At 33.1% G+C, this 15,605-nt stretch overlaps 1 protein-coding gene across 1 annotated transcript in view; it reads right to left on the bottom strand.

Moving 5' to 3' along the window:
• Nucleotides 1-221: 221 nt before the first annotated feature.
• The window catches only part of OTOGL (otogelin like), a gene marked incomplete at its 5' end in the record, with an annotated part of 93,788 nt that continues 78,404 nt past the window's right edge, over nt 222-15,605 (bottom strand). Inside the window, 13 exon segments of the mRNA XM_084506096.1 lie at nt 222-1,317; nt 3,911-3,990; nt 6,132-6,203; nt 8,168-8,213; nt 10,203-10,322; nt 11,120-11,224; nt 11,538-11,716; nt 12,690-12,753; nt 13,733-13,773; nt 13,860-13,964; nt 14,393-14,494; nt 14,981-15,088; nt 15,401-15,505. Coding sequence (XP_084362222.1) covers nt 1,117-1,317; nt 3,911-3,990; nt 6,132-6,203; nt 8,168-8,213; nt 10,203-10,322; nt 11,120-11,224; nt 11,538-11,716; nt 12,690-12,753; nt 13,733-13,773; nt 13,860-13,964; nt 14,393-14,494; nt 14,981-15,088; nt 15,401-15,505 — 1,328 coding nt within the window. The 3' untranslated portion in view covers nt 222-1,116.

The raw sequence follows: 15,605 nt of genomic DNA on the forward strand, positions 1-15,605 counted from the left end.
CAATCTGATTGAACACTCATAGCTCAGCTAGGCCCTTCAAAGCATATTTTACATGGATTTTTTTTCCTGTATAGAAAAATTGTGAAACCTAGATTCAGTCAATAGCCCAAATCTCTGTATATATATATATATATATATTTATTAAAATATACTGAACACAAAATTTCAAACAGTCAAAGGAAGAAACTAATTTTGAATAATTTAAATGTTCAGTCCCCCCCCTTTTTTTTATAAATATATGCATACATAGAATCTTATTCTACAACTAGTAGACAGCCAATTTCTTATTTGTGAAAACTGAAAAGTGGATATAAAATGGAACCTTTCACATCAGAAACGGCTTTTAGATATTTGTAAAACAGGCACAAATGCCTGAACTTTTCAGCCTTTGCCTAGTCATGTTTCGTGCTTAAAATATATATCAAAATTAAACAAATGTCAAAGGTTTAAGGACATTCTTCTTCTTCTATACAATCAGGAGATACATGTACTTACAGTCCACAGTCATGGTGTTTCTCTATGACTTCCAGTTTAAGCAGAGTCCAGTCACTGACTACTGCTTAATGGACAAAAGATAGACCTTTCAGCAAGATAAAAAATGTTTCAATTGGACTGATTTATTTTTTTTTAAGAAATTCAGTCATTCTCAAAACCACAATATGCATCTTTTCTATTTAAACATTAATTCCAATGATGAAAATTCCTCAAATGAAATTTTCTAACAAAAAGGAAAAGAACCACTCATAAATTCCAAGTTTTGACAGGGAGCCATAAGCCCAAATTTTAAAATACTGGAAACATAGACATCAACAACTCATTGGAAAGCCATTTAAAAGTAAATGATGATTAAATTACACCTTGCTAAAAAGGATTTCTCTCTATACATGTACATGCCAATATTTAAAAAGGAAATATCTGAACAACAACATAATGTCTACTAAATTTGAAAAGTTACATTATAAAACATAATTGGTGTCTTTTTTTTTTTCTTTCTTTTTTTTTTTTTTTTTTTTTTTTTTCTTTCTGCAGAGTAGTATATCCATCCAAGGTGAAAAAATAGTGTGGTGAAATGAAACACATTTCAGTTCTTCAGATAAAATCATATCCATGCAATGCTCAGTTCCATTGGCATGAACATTCTATAGGTTCTTGAATGACATACATAATTTCAGTGCCATTTCCTGCACAGTGTAGTGGCACAGTCAGATTACGTGTTCCATTTTCTCGACAACATTTACAGAATCTTAAATGGCTATCAATATTGACATTGAAAATTGTTGCGGACGGGCATTTTCCATCACAAGAAGCCACATTTATCTATGAGTAAATAAAAAACTGTAGTTAGACATCTCAGGTTTTGTTTTCCAGATTTCAAACTTCTTTCTGATTAAAATCCATTTTTATACTTGAAAAGAACTCTGGTTTTAGAAGTTATCTTCTAAAATTCATTCATTCCAAACGGAGATACATTTTTTAAATAAAGCATTTTTGTTGTATTCTGTCTTAACATTGAGCAATACTTTGTGCTGTGGATACCAAAATTGTATCCCTAGTTTACAAATGAATAATTTCAAAGCAGCAAAACAAAATTCATGCCTGTTTCATGTTCACTGCTGAAAAGTTACATTCTAAGCAAAACAAAGCATAGTCTGTCATTCTTTTTGAAAGTTCAAGAGGAGAAGTATATCAGTGCTAAAGCTTTTCCTTTCTCACTCATACTGCTCACAACTAAGAGCCCAACAATATTAGATGTGTCGTCACTGTAACAAATATATTTGCAAAGTAGATTTAGTATCAAACAGCAAGGGGAGAAACAGGCTATAAAATTATTTGTTCTGTAGACTTCATCCGAGCTAGTCTTTCACTATTATATTACGTGAAGTCTTCTTAGGTAATATTGTAAGAGAAAACAAATTAGTATTTTTTAATTAAAACTTCAAACTACATTGATATAGCAGGAAATTGGAAGGAGGCCATATTAGACCTAGTTTTTTTTTTTGTTTGCTTGTTTTGTTGTTGTTGTTTTTTCATGGTAGTGTTTCAATCTGATTTCTTATTCAAGCGAAGCCTGTGAAAGGTACAGTGATCCACACCCTATAAACAGTGTCTAAACAAATTAGATCAAAAGGTTAATCTTAAGACTTTCATGAAATTTGACAGGGAAAAAATCATATATATTATAACAATATATATACATTATATATAAAATACATAATATGTATATATGTTCTATATATAATTTTATATATTTATATATATATATAAGATCTTGTCCAAATCATTAATAATCTCAGTTAATAATTAATTAAATGTAATCATGCTCAGCCATATCAGAAGTTTGACAGCATTAATCTGCTCAAAGAACACAGATGTAGCTCCAAACCAGCAACAGCCACAGCAGATACTGCCATTTGATAGGCCAAAGTCTTGCAATGAAATAAGGTCCCAGGTGTTTTTGTGGTAGGGGAACTGGAAGGGGATGGATCTGAGCTAGCAGCAATAAATTAAATGGGAAAGAAGATGCTGTGGAAAGGGGCTTGTAAGATGGATGGAAGTGAGATAGGGCTTCTTTCTAGACAATGTTTATTAGAAGGTGCTTAAAGGTAGAAGGAAAGATAAAGAACCTACATGTATGGTAGCAAGTCAGAAGAAGCAAGGCTTAATTACTTGTGTCATTTATGGAATGACTCAGTGAACATTCTCATTGTCCTTCCCTGAACCCTCTCTAGTTCTACAGCAATGTAGGGAGACCATAATTGCAGAGGACTCTTTTTTTGCACCATTATTGGACTCTTTTATTGCACCATTGGCTCATAAGAGACACTAGAATGAGTTTGTTGCCATTCCCTGTCCTATTCACTAAATGTTGCAGGAGCAAGGTCCTTTTCAGCTACTTTAAAAACCTATGAGTTTTGACTACATCTTTCTTTTTAATATTATTTATTTATTAAATATTTTAAATTATTAAATTATTAAATTAAATTATTTTTTATTTATTTATTTAATATTATTTATCAACACTATGTATTTGTTCTGTCATATTGGTGTCCCCTAACCTGGCTTGCTAAAGTAACTGTGAAGGTATCTACAATCTTCTCTGCTCTTAACTATGGCAAAAAATTTTAATTTCATCTACAGACGTATACTCCCTCATTACCTACATTTTTTCTAAAACTAAATAAATACACCACACACGCTTATTCCTCCAGTTAAACCTTAGGTATGTCACTGTTGTACTTCTGACAGGTTGGAAATTAACCTGCCCATCTTTCAATCTGTGATGCTGTTTCACATCTTCCCTTATGACTAGTTCTTCAGCAGAATCTTATCAGAGCCATTACAGAAGGCTCAAGATATGGTGTCAATTGCTTCTCTTTTAAGTGCTACATGAGAAGCCCATTTGCTCCTCAGACATATCCTGGGTTTTATAGATGGGGCTACATCAAAGCTGAGAAATAAGATACATGAAGCAGACTCATAAATAAATGGGATCATGAATTTATGATATAGAGACAGGCTGTGTGGAGGAGAGGACACACAGAGTAAAGGTCTTCAAGGAGAAATATAGCAGTGTTTCCATCACATCCTAAGTGGAAGCATTTCTACTCTTGAAGAGTGGGATGTTATTTCATGGTGAAGAGTTCAGTGCCTTTGTTAGTTATAAGCAATTATGGTGTGTACTCTTCATTTGAAGACAGATGTTTTTCCAGGTAGGAGGACTCAGTCTTTCAGCGATAGGAACAGCTAACTATTCCATTTACGAGTAGAATAACATTCCTGGGGTCAAAGGTCTGCTTTTGAGAAGATAGCAGCATTTTTTGTTGCTTGTTGATAGGCATAACCCATTTCTAAATACTTGGATTGGTATGCCATAGGCCCAGCATAAAACATGAGTTTTTTTTATGCTTACCGGGGTTTGACTTATACAGTCATTTTTTCTTATAGTTGTCCTTATTGTCATTTTCTGGCAAATTCTTTCTTCCTTTTTACCTGATAAAATACAAAAAGAAGGCATATTGAATCAATATACTTTTTGCATGACATTTTTCTTAATAAAATGTTAATTTATTAAAATAAATTCAATGATTACACATTAGCTTCATTAATGTACACAATGAAACTATTACTTTTATAATTATTATTTTTTTTTAGAAAAAAACTCATATATTAATAAATAATTTCAGGAATTATTGATTTTTTAGCTGGCACATATGAGGCATCAACCTGTGCATTAATCTATAGAGATTTTATAAATACAAAAATATTAATGTGGTTTAAAATTGCCCATATGGCAAGATAAGCATAATACCAGTAACCAAGAGAAAGATCAAGTAATTTTGAATAGTGATAGAATTAATTCTCTTTTTAATGGGAATATGAAAAGTATGATTTTTTTTTTCCTGCATTTTAGAAGATATTCAAAACTTGACATTTGAAAAGATAAAGCTGTGAATGTGATTACAACTTTGATGCTACTATGACTGCTTAGAATTTAAATAGAATAATATCCAATATTTTTCTGACAAAGAGGTCCTTGAATGAAGCTTTGAAAGAAAAAGATGCATATATTTCCTAAATACGGTGCAGCTTTTACCATCCAGAACTGAACCTGGTCAGCATATAGATCTAGGATTATGGAAATACTGCATTTTATCAGTATGGTCTGGGAGATATTGATAGGAGAGCTTTTATTTGAAAAATAGAGCTGTACAGTGCAAAGCCATTTTTTTAACATAATAAAAATCGTAATATTATACTGAAATAATTAAACATAAAATCTTCCATGCTGCACTCCATAGCAGACAGTTTGCTATTACTATTTGTGTAACAGAAATTATTTAGCTCTCCAGTTCCAGTAAGCATCAAAATCATCTATTTGTTTGTCTACGTGGACATTCTAGGCATCCAGTTTATAAAATAATAACCACTATTCAGCAGAGTCTCTTCACCTTTAGCACATGCCTGCATGGTCAGGTATACACCTGACCATAAAAGCATAAGTTTTCTTCTGAGCATTTTTATAAATTAATGAGCTCTGAGTAACCAAGATATTCTGCAATCATAGCTCCAGTGGGTATCTGAAAATTAGTCTGGCTCCATAATACATCTAGTTTTTATTCTAAGCATTGCAGAATCAAACAGTATTCTCTTGTGGAGCTAGAAGATGACTGTAGGACCAAAACTGCAAATTCCTACAGTATCTTGCTTTTCTTTCATCAGCAACACTAGACAAAAAAGTATTCCTATTATTTTTCCCTTAGAAAGCATTTGCCATCATGAACTCATACAGATATATGACGTTTCAGCATATAAGGTGCTTATGTCTAATGAAAACTTCCCTGCTGCTATATTTTCTCTCTTCCACTTTCAACTGTCAAAAAGGTCTTCATTCAGTATTGGGTGTACTTGTTTCACTTGCTCCTTATTTGAGTAAGGAATCTTACTAAAATTTCTGTGACTTATCATTAAAAGCAGAGTTATGACCATAATGCGACAGTTCTGTAAGCTCCCACAATTACTGCTGTAGAGTATTTATTAATGCATGATTTTACTTTGAGGATTGTATGGTTTTTTCCCCCAACATTTTCATAACTTTGCAAAACGTGTTATTTGTGACAAAGAAGTACTGTATAAATCCATATCTACAAAGATGAGATAGGGCAGTAATGTGCACTTTTGATCTATTTTAAGGCAAAAACAGTTGAGTTATTAACTTCAGAGACATAAACATGAGATCATTATCTCTTAGTAGCAGTATTAAGGATGATGATGTTTTAAAAAGTAAAATCATTTCTTATTATAACTGTATATTATATAATTATTTCTTATTATGTACTGTACCCTGTACAGTAGGTCCATGTAATAAAACCAATTTTAGAAACAAACAGGAGGAAGAACCATCTTCAGCATATAACATAAATGAATGAACCTAATTCTGACAGGTGTTGAGCAGTGAACCCTAACCAGGTTTTAAAAAGTCACTGATTTGGGAGGCCAGCAGGGGTTCACCGTCTCTCAGCATCAGGCCAATACCATTAAATACATTTAATGATGATGACAGCTCTATGCATATATACAAGCAGTGCTTACACTACTATTAAAATAAGAAAATACATTATTAAAAATAATACCTGGTTCACAATTAATACTATCAGTAGGCACTACTGGACTAATGGCAAAGGGTAATAGACCCAATCCAGAACCTGGCAGAACCATTAGGAATGTAAGTTTCTCATGAAATAAAAACATATTTATATAAATGACATTTCATTAATTCTTACACTGCCAATTGCAATTTTTCTTTTAGCAAAAGATGATGAGCTTTCCTGTTAGTATTCGAAATTTAGAAACTGTAGCTGCTTCAAGTCTCACTAAAGATGTCCTAAACTTTATTACTCTCCTGATTAACACAAAACTGGAATGATGCTTCCTTGTAGACCAAACTTTTGCAATGAGTCTCTCTATGGCAAGGTAAGAATTAAATATATGCACTCACTTTGCATGCACTGAATCAAGCTCTTCCAAAAAGACTATTTGTTCCCATTAAAACCCCAAGGTTTTGCAAGCTCTATTTACACATACTCTTTTTATCTGCTTCACCACTGGGCACATGCTTTTAGTTAAAAACAAAGCAAAAACAAAAATAAAATAGCGTATAAGTGTATGGATCATATATATTTTTAGCAGCCACCTGAGTAAGAATTTCTGAAGTATAACAACACCTTTCCTGAGGCCACAGAATATGGCCAAAATTATAAATCTTCCTAGTCAACAGAAAGTCAGTAGCCATTAATTCTTCAAGATATTTTTCTAAATAAAGCCAACCCATTTTTTCTCATTTTAGTTAAAGATTTTTCAACATAGCTTATTGCATTGGAGAAAGAATATTGATTCATAAGATTTTAGCAAATTCTGGTGTGTTACTTTTCTCTGCTGATTCTCAGTCAAAAAAAAAAAAAAGTATTTTGTTATATTAAAATAGCTTCTATTTTCTATGCTATGCATGGTATAGAGCAACAATATTTGCAGATAACTTTCAAAGTTTTACATAATTTGGAAACTGGAGTATTGCTCTGTATTTTATAAATATGAATATTTCCCCTTACATAGCCAAATCATTTAGCATACAAACACATGTGTAGCTAATACATTGCTGAATTTTACTTAATACCAGTACAGTATACTTACAAGCCTGTGACTTTCTATTCAACATTATTAAAGCCTTGTTTAAAAAAAAAAAAAAAAAAATCCAAAGATTACTTTTTCTGTACATTTTAACTCTGATATTGAACACAAAAAGATCAAAAAAGGGAGGTAGTAATTTCTGTAGCATTCAACAAGTTCTTGCTCTATGTAATTAATTTCAAAGAACAGTGCTTAATTTTTATGTCTAGATGATTATCGAACTTGATCAGAAAACCTTTCCTAAACAAAACTGCAGAGCAAATCAAAGATTGTTCTCAGCCTGCTTTTAAACTTTAAATAATGAAGACTTCATGTGTTCATAAACTTATGTAAATGTAGGTAAACACGCATCACAATACATTCATCATATTTTAAAGTTACACACACAGAAAATGTGGATGTATTTCCAGATATTAAAAAGTTAATTTTATATAAGAATTGTTAACATCAATACTACTCAACTCCCAATGACTTTTCCTCATTTGGGATTGAAATATATTTTCTACAGTAGAAAGAAATAATTTTCAAGTAAAAAAAATTATTTCAGTATTTTGGCCCTGGAAAATACACAGCAGTGAAACAGAATAAGTAAGTATGTTTGGAAACTTAACATCAAATTAAGTATCAATTTTAGATGGAAAATTATTATATTTTATGGTGAACATAATTTAGGCAATATTTTAGAGTCTGCTTAGTAATAAGGGCAATCTTTTAATTATTTTAATTGAGATAACTTTTTATCTTCGACAGGTTATATTTGGAGAGATTTGGTTATACTCCAGAACATTAACATTAAAAACCACCAAGTCAGCAGCCAAATGAAGCGAGACCATTTAGTAAGAGTAGTTAAGTAACTATAACAATTTTGATTTGTGTAGGGACAGCATGCTTTTTCCTTCTTTGTGTCCCAGCAACAGGTTAAAAAACACAGCCCTCCAAAACCAAAGCCAAACTAGCATTTACTGCAGCCTTCATCACTTACAGGTCTTGCAGCAGCCATCATTATATGTCTGCACAATTCCTCCGTTCTAGAGAAATAAAAGAAGAATATATCAAAAAAGACTGTGCCCAATGCAAAGGTATATTGTATCTCAAGAGATTCCATGTTTTAAAGATGTCCAACTAATAAAAAGTAATATCTAAATCAAGAGAATTGCACAAATATGCATCAAATGTTTGGTTCATAAATTCTTTAGTCTTTAACACTGAAAATTACTTGCCCCTGGTTATCTGACCTTAACTAGTATCCTTTGAATAAGCCACTTGATTTCTATAAGCTGTTTTTTATATTGCCCATTATCATCTATTTCACCACCAGTGAGATTTAGCAGGAAAGTTTAAAAAATTCATTTATGTAACTTTGTGGATGATGTAAAAAGGTTTACACTGCTTATATACCTAGCAGAAAATTAGTACCTAATAAGGAGCTATTTACAACATTAGAGATATACGTGTATGTGCAAGTACGTATATATACATATACACACACTTTTGAAAGAGAACATGAATTGCAGAGTTTCATATATGTTGATGTGCTCAATTATTTTTTCTCAAACAATAATAGTCTTTGCTATTTTATTTTCTAAAGTCACTTGTCAGCCAGAAAGTAAAAGTGTATCAAAGTGGAGAAAATTTCCTTGTGAAATTAAAAGAGAGTGAGAAGGAAAGAAAGACAGAAAGAGAGCCTGCCGTCTCTCAGAATGTGTGCAAGGAAGAAACATGTGCCCACAGTTTTATTGCACAGCCCAGAACTGTGTGTAAAGCAGACAACTGAACATCAACAACACTTTTATAACAAAAGACAAAAGCTTCCATTTGTAAGGTTCCATTTTTTGCATGTATACATGCATTTTTTATCTCATTACAGAAAAATTACTAAGTTGTTCAAGAACTTCTTAGATGAGCACTTAAACTCAGCCTCTTAAATCTGTATTTGTTTCAAAGTTATCCTGAGCAGACTGTGAGAAGAGCTTTCTCCTGGCTCAAGTCTACGTTTAGCATCTCTGAAAAAATAGGTCAGTCAGGAAGTTAATTTTAGTGCTCTGTTCATTACAATCTCAACTAGAATTATTAAGGAAAGATCCTAATAGGTAGTGACAAAAGGATTCCAAGGAAGAAACTCAAGGATAAAGTTAAAGTGGAACAGGCATTAATTTTAGATTGAATGCCTTCTTCATGACTGGAAGAAATAAGGAATTTTAAACAAATGCAATGGACATATAAGAGTTGGGCTAAATTTGTAATGTGTAGTCAAGACAGTGATGGTACTTACCCTCTCTACGTGTGTTTTTGTTTGTTTGTTTGATAGCTTATATATGGTTTGGTATACCACAAGTGCAAGAACTAGAAATATGAGAAGTATTATAAAATTAGGGAAGTACCAAATTGCAAGAATAAAATTTTCAAACAAATTTGTAATGTACATGAAGCATCTACATTCTTTAAAACAGCTTATTGGGCATGCCAAAATTACCTTTTTAGATATATGGTGTAGGTAGATAACCTTTCAAGTATGATAAATACTTTTTGTTATGTCATACAAAGTTTAGTTTGAGATAATTAAGTTTGTATACACATGGTCATCCTTCTAATCCTTGCATTGCTTAAGTAATTTTTAACACAGTTTGCATTTATATGCAAGATTTCTGAACTGCTTCATCCAATTTATTCAATATATATGCACTATAAACTTCAAAGTATTATTCTGAACTAAGTAAGAACTAGTGATTAACACTTCATATAGCGGTATCTCAAGTGCAACACAAATTCAAGAATATTTCAAAAGCAGTCATTATTAAAGCCCACAAGGAGTTTCTGTACTCCTCACAGATATTGTTAGTCAAAATGCAAACAGAACAATAGAAAACAAGACTGTACATTGATCACTTACATCTTGTAACTTACCACTTTTTTTAAGTTTAAAGAAAGCACACAAAGTGTGTGTGCATTTTCAAGTGTAGGCGAAACTCCATACTGACAGATGAGTTATTGTTACTTACCTCACCCAAAGTACAAACCTTTGTACACTCAGTGTCATTGAAAGGGGGGCAAACTACACCAGAGCCCAGTATCATAGCACCCGCAGCAGTCTTTGTACACTTGTAGTTTGTGCAGTTGGAGCTCCAAGTGCTTCCTTCCTGAACATGTAATACAAAACTGTTGTCAGCAAAGAAACACATTTCAGCTACATCTCAACTCCCAGATGTCTGTACAAATCTTGCCTTCATGCTGCAGTATCTACTGGAGTGGAAAGTTTGTTGCACGCTTACCCACACCAGCAAAGACCATCCTCTAACTGCAGTGGCGGCTCCTCCCTGGAGGTACTGGGTGTACTAGGGCAAAATGAAGGGGGTCTGTGCCAGAAAAAGAGAGTAATTCTTTTGCTCTAAAAGCAATGGAAAGCATGAAACAAGCCATGGCCATGTCTAAATTTTCTTGTATGTGGCTGCTGGAATGCAACAGTCAGATTCTGAAACCCAGTCATTCTGTTTGCACACTTGCATGCTGTAGGAACCAGAATGGAGAAAAGAGTGACCCTGAGAAGAGGGTGACACAGGAGTCCTGATGTGGACCCAGAAGCACAAAAGTACTGCCAACTCTTCTCAGTCACAGCATATGACTTAGAGTTACAATTCAACCTCTAACTTGCACTTAGAACATATCCAGCCTTAAGTAAATGACTACATTTACCTGTCTTTGTGGGGGATATTATAATCAATAAAATGAAACACAGTATTTATCTGCTGTGAAATGGCAAGTGTATAAATAAATATAATTTTTCCCTGTTATATCATTTACCATAAAGAGCCCCCAAGTGCATTAGCAACAATAAGGAAGTATGAAGCAAGACTCACTGCATGAGTTTACTAAGTGACCATCAGACATCTGTGCTTATCATGTCATTATACTTCTGTCCCTCTCCAGAGGCACTTACCTCATATACAATTTGTGTGCCATTCTCAGTGTGAAAAAAACAGGACACATTTAGACAGGTACCACAGCAACTATGGTGACTGGGGGAAGGAATATATATTTGATGCTAGAGGAAAATGGAAAAAAGAAAGAAAAAGACTTTTTTTTTTAAAATATACAACTTATAAAAATTCATTGAATTCTGAAAATAAAAATACCAAGACAAACAATATGTATGTATGGATGAATATATTCACAAACACTACTAAATATCACCTCTTAAAAGAAGCCTGGAGTCACAGAAGATATACATCATCACTGTTAAGTTTTCAAATTCTTTCTGAGTAAACTAGACTAACAAAAATCTGCCCTTTGATTTTTGTCCTAATTGTGAAGTTGTGCTTAAAATTGCATCATTCCATTGTTTAAAGTATACTTACAGCTTCACATTGCTGGGAACAGTTCACTGTTGTAAAACGCATGGCATTGTATCCTGTGTTGTGATCTTTTTCTTGTAAACACTGTACAGTATAACAAAGGTCTCCATCCAAGTACTGAATCACTGATTGTCCAGGATTCAGTACTGTTACTTCTTGGAAGATGCACACATCATCCTTTTCTGACACCAAAAGAAAAACATGTTACAAGTGAGAAAAAAAAAATAAAAATAAAAAAATCATCAAGCAAGTTAAGAGGATCTCTGTGAGGACAAAAGTAGGGCAAAGTCCTATTCACTGCAAAAGGCTTCCAAGTTTTAGATTTGATCAGTTTATGCATTTAGTTACCAAAACAAAGGAGGGAGGGGGTATAATTCAGCTCAAAAAAAAAAAAAAAATGCTACAAAGTGCATAACTGACTAAAATTGACAATATTGCTACTGTGGATTTTTTTTTAAATAATAACAATCTATTGTTCTTTTTTAAAGAATTCTGTTTTTTAACATTGGGACAATTAAATTACATGAATTATTCTGCACATCATAAAATGTAGCACTTTTTTGTCAATTAATAAAGCATTCCTACAATTAAATGTGGGACATTAATATGTTCAATCTGTACTGTAAATTTGTGCTTTGCTACCAGAGGCAGTTTAGCCTGGGCTCCTGTCAGGATTATGGGATGCCTCATGAACTCCCATAGACAGTGGGCTGTAATCTAGTTTGCATAAGGTAAATGAGTTACAGAAGGGAGCAGAAGTCTAATCTTAAAATTGGGCTCCTACCTTCATGCTGGCTCATTTGAGATTAATAGTGTGCAGAAGAAAAGAAAGAAAGAAAGAAAGAAAGAGAGAGAGAGAGAGAGAGAGAGAGAGAGAGAGAGAGAGGGAGGGAGGGAGGGAGGGAGGGAGGGAGGGAGGGAGGGAGTATGGACAGTTTTAATACACTCCCTATGCCTCTCAAGACCAAACACAAAATTGATGAGTTTGCAGATGAAATACAATATTAAGTAATGACAGCATAATTCTATATCTTGGTAGACATCCATAACAGAAGATTGTTAAAATTGAGAAAGTGATTATCCCCCTATTTCTTCTTTCTTTGTATGCCCTTTTTAGTAAAATTTAAAATCAAGCAGACATAAATAAAAAGTTACCACAAATGTAGTGAGTGCATCCACAAGCACTGTAAATGTTACTGTCTATTTTTTTAACTTCTCCCTGAGTGTAAAAAAGATAAAAGAATTTGCAGTCATACACAAATGTATATCTCTAAATTTCTCTAAAAATATAAATTATTGCTTTCATCACTTTCACCCATGTTCCATAAAAGAGTAAAATTGCAGTGTCCTCAAGAAACAATAGCATATTCAAAAATATTCAATGTATTTATCTCTTTCAATAAGCGCAAAATACTTCATTTTCTCTAGGAATGAATATAAACAACAGAGTGGTTCTAACAGCAGTTTTTCCTGAGATAAAAAGTTATTTCAATAATGAACATATCAGCAAAAGAATGCCTGCTATGAATTTTCTTCCCAAAGATAGGTAAAAGCTATTAAAATTTGCAACTCCTGTTTACATATTACATTATCTTTCTTCACATAAGAGGAAAAGGGGGACAAACTACAAGCATTTAATAGGGAAAATGTCCCTGATATTAGAAGTTTGAAGATTCGCTTATCATTATTTTCCAGCTCACTGTCCTTGCTGTGGGAGCATACAAGGAGCAAAGTATTTATGACTTTTCATATCTAAGCTAAGATATAGCTAAGTTCAATAATGTTAAATCATCCTAATTTAAAGCATAAATGCTTAACAAAATAACACATTTCTCCGGATGATACATATGATTGTAAGGGTCATCACTCATTAATTATTAACAACAATTAGGAATTATTTAAGTGGGGAAACTTCTAGCATTTTGTTTTGAGTCAACATTGAACAGAATAATATTACAGTTGCTTTTCTTCTTTTGTCATCCTAAAACACACAGAATGAAATTTCCCCAGGGAACAGCTGACAACACCATATAGAAATTTGATCGAGTTACACGCTTGAGCTGGGAGCTGAAAGGCAGAGTCCTGGCCTGTCCAAGTTCAGACTTATCACCCTTTATAACAAATTAAACAAAGAATGGAAAGGGAGGAGTAAGAGTGCAGTCCATGATTAATAAAAATATTTAAAGGGCAGCTCTTACCAATTTGCAAGTCGCCATAGTAGCATTTTCACAGCTACATTCTGAAAAGAGAACAAGAAAAGCATATCAGTCAGTTACCTAATTACTTTTATTAACTACAGTGACCAAGGAATAAAGTAATAATTACCACAGTGCCACTCTGGACAACACTGCCCAGGTATTTTTTCCTTCACAAGTTTCATGTCATCTGTACAATTAATAGGAGGATCAGAACAAAGGTTTTCATCACAAACTAAATGGGAAAAAGAGACAGGTATCAGAGTACTAATGAAGAGTACAACAGAGGTACAATGACATAAACGCTGTCTATTTTATTATAGATGTTTTAAATGTATGGATGTATATGAACAATTGTATATTTAAACACTAAGGATCAGATCAGAATCCAGATTAATGTATTGGTATCTAGATAGCCCTGAAAGTAGCTTTTTAGTGTTTGGTGAACTAAATAAACTCTTCAGATTCCACTGGCTGTTCTGGTTAGACCACCATTAAGTATACCAAGAACTTTGAGCCTATCTCAAATGTAGACACCCTCACTTAGAGCCCTTAATCTCTAGCTGAAGCACATCCTAAATGCTGCATCAAAGAAACCTCCACACACACTTCCTGTCATTTTTATTAAATTTGGTAACATATTGAACTAACAGTTATACTCACCACAGTAGTAATGAGGACAACAGTAATGTATGGTATTAAGGTCTACAGTGAGAATTTCCCCTTCATTACACAAGGGAACAGGCTCAATACAGGATTCACAAACTAAATGAAAAACAAAACAAATATTTACAAATTTTAGATAATAGAAAGTTAACGTGCACATTTTATTTATTACTACAAGTCTTATGCCTCTTACTTGGATAACATAACTTTTATGGACTGGTATTCAAATCCAGAAAGATGCAGTGCATGTAGTAGTGCATACACTTAAGTGTCAGGACTTACACTAAGTCATAGACAGCTTGGTGGTAAGGAACTACTGAGGCTCAACTGTGATATGGCACACTGACAACACAGATCATATAATTCAATGGTGAAGATCACTGTATGATAAAATTATGTTTGAAATGAAAGATCCCCAAACCCAAGTGTAATTCATGCTCCAGTCAGCCTGGCCTGTGTGAAATCCCACTGATGTCTTCAGGAATTCCTGGTTAAGTTATAAGGTTTAAAAATATATACTACTTTTGTAAATACTTAACTATTCCTCAGTTACCCACAAAAATAATATATTTTTTTTTTTTTTACCACAGACATAAGAGAAACAACAGGGATCTTCCTGTTTTGCTTCAACAATGAACTGGTCTTCTCTGCAGTCCAGCTGAGAAGCATTGAAACAAACTGAAGGATCACATTCTGTAGGATATGAAATAACCAGTATTTTAAAAAGAGTCGAAGAAACAATGCTAAAAAGATAAATAAAAAGAAATCTTCTTTTGCTTATTAAAAAAAAAAAAAAAAAAAAAAAAAGGACAGTAAATCAAAACTGGCACAAAACACAAATACAAAATAATATTGAGAATTTGAAATAGATATACCATTGCCTGGAGCTATTTACAGTGTCCCATTCTACTAAAAATTAAAACAGCCTGTAAGGCAAACTTTCTTACTACAGACAGTAGAAGCCTGGAAAGTGTCCCAGTAATTGTGTTTTTGTATTTCCCTTACCACATCGGTATTGTGGACAGCAGGACAGAGGGTTGTAGCCTACAACCAATTTTTCATTGGTTTTGCATGTTGGAATAATGGCATCACATAATGACATGTTACATTCTGTGGGATAAAAAAAAAAAAAAACTGCTTTAACATTTACAAACAAATACAAGTGTAAATCCTACAGTTCAAGCTATTTATACCATTTACTAGGAGATCC

This window comes from Aythya ferina, assembly GCF_964211825.1.
Source record: "Aythya ferina genome assembly, chromosome: 1".
Taxonomy (NCBI): domain Eukaryota; kingdom Metazoa; phylum Chordata; class Aves; order Anseriformes; family Anatidae; genus Aythya; species Aythya ferina.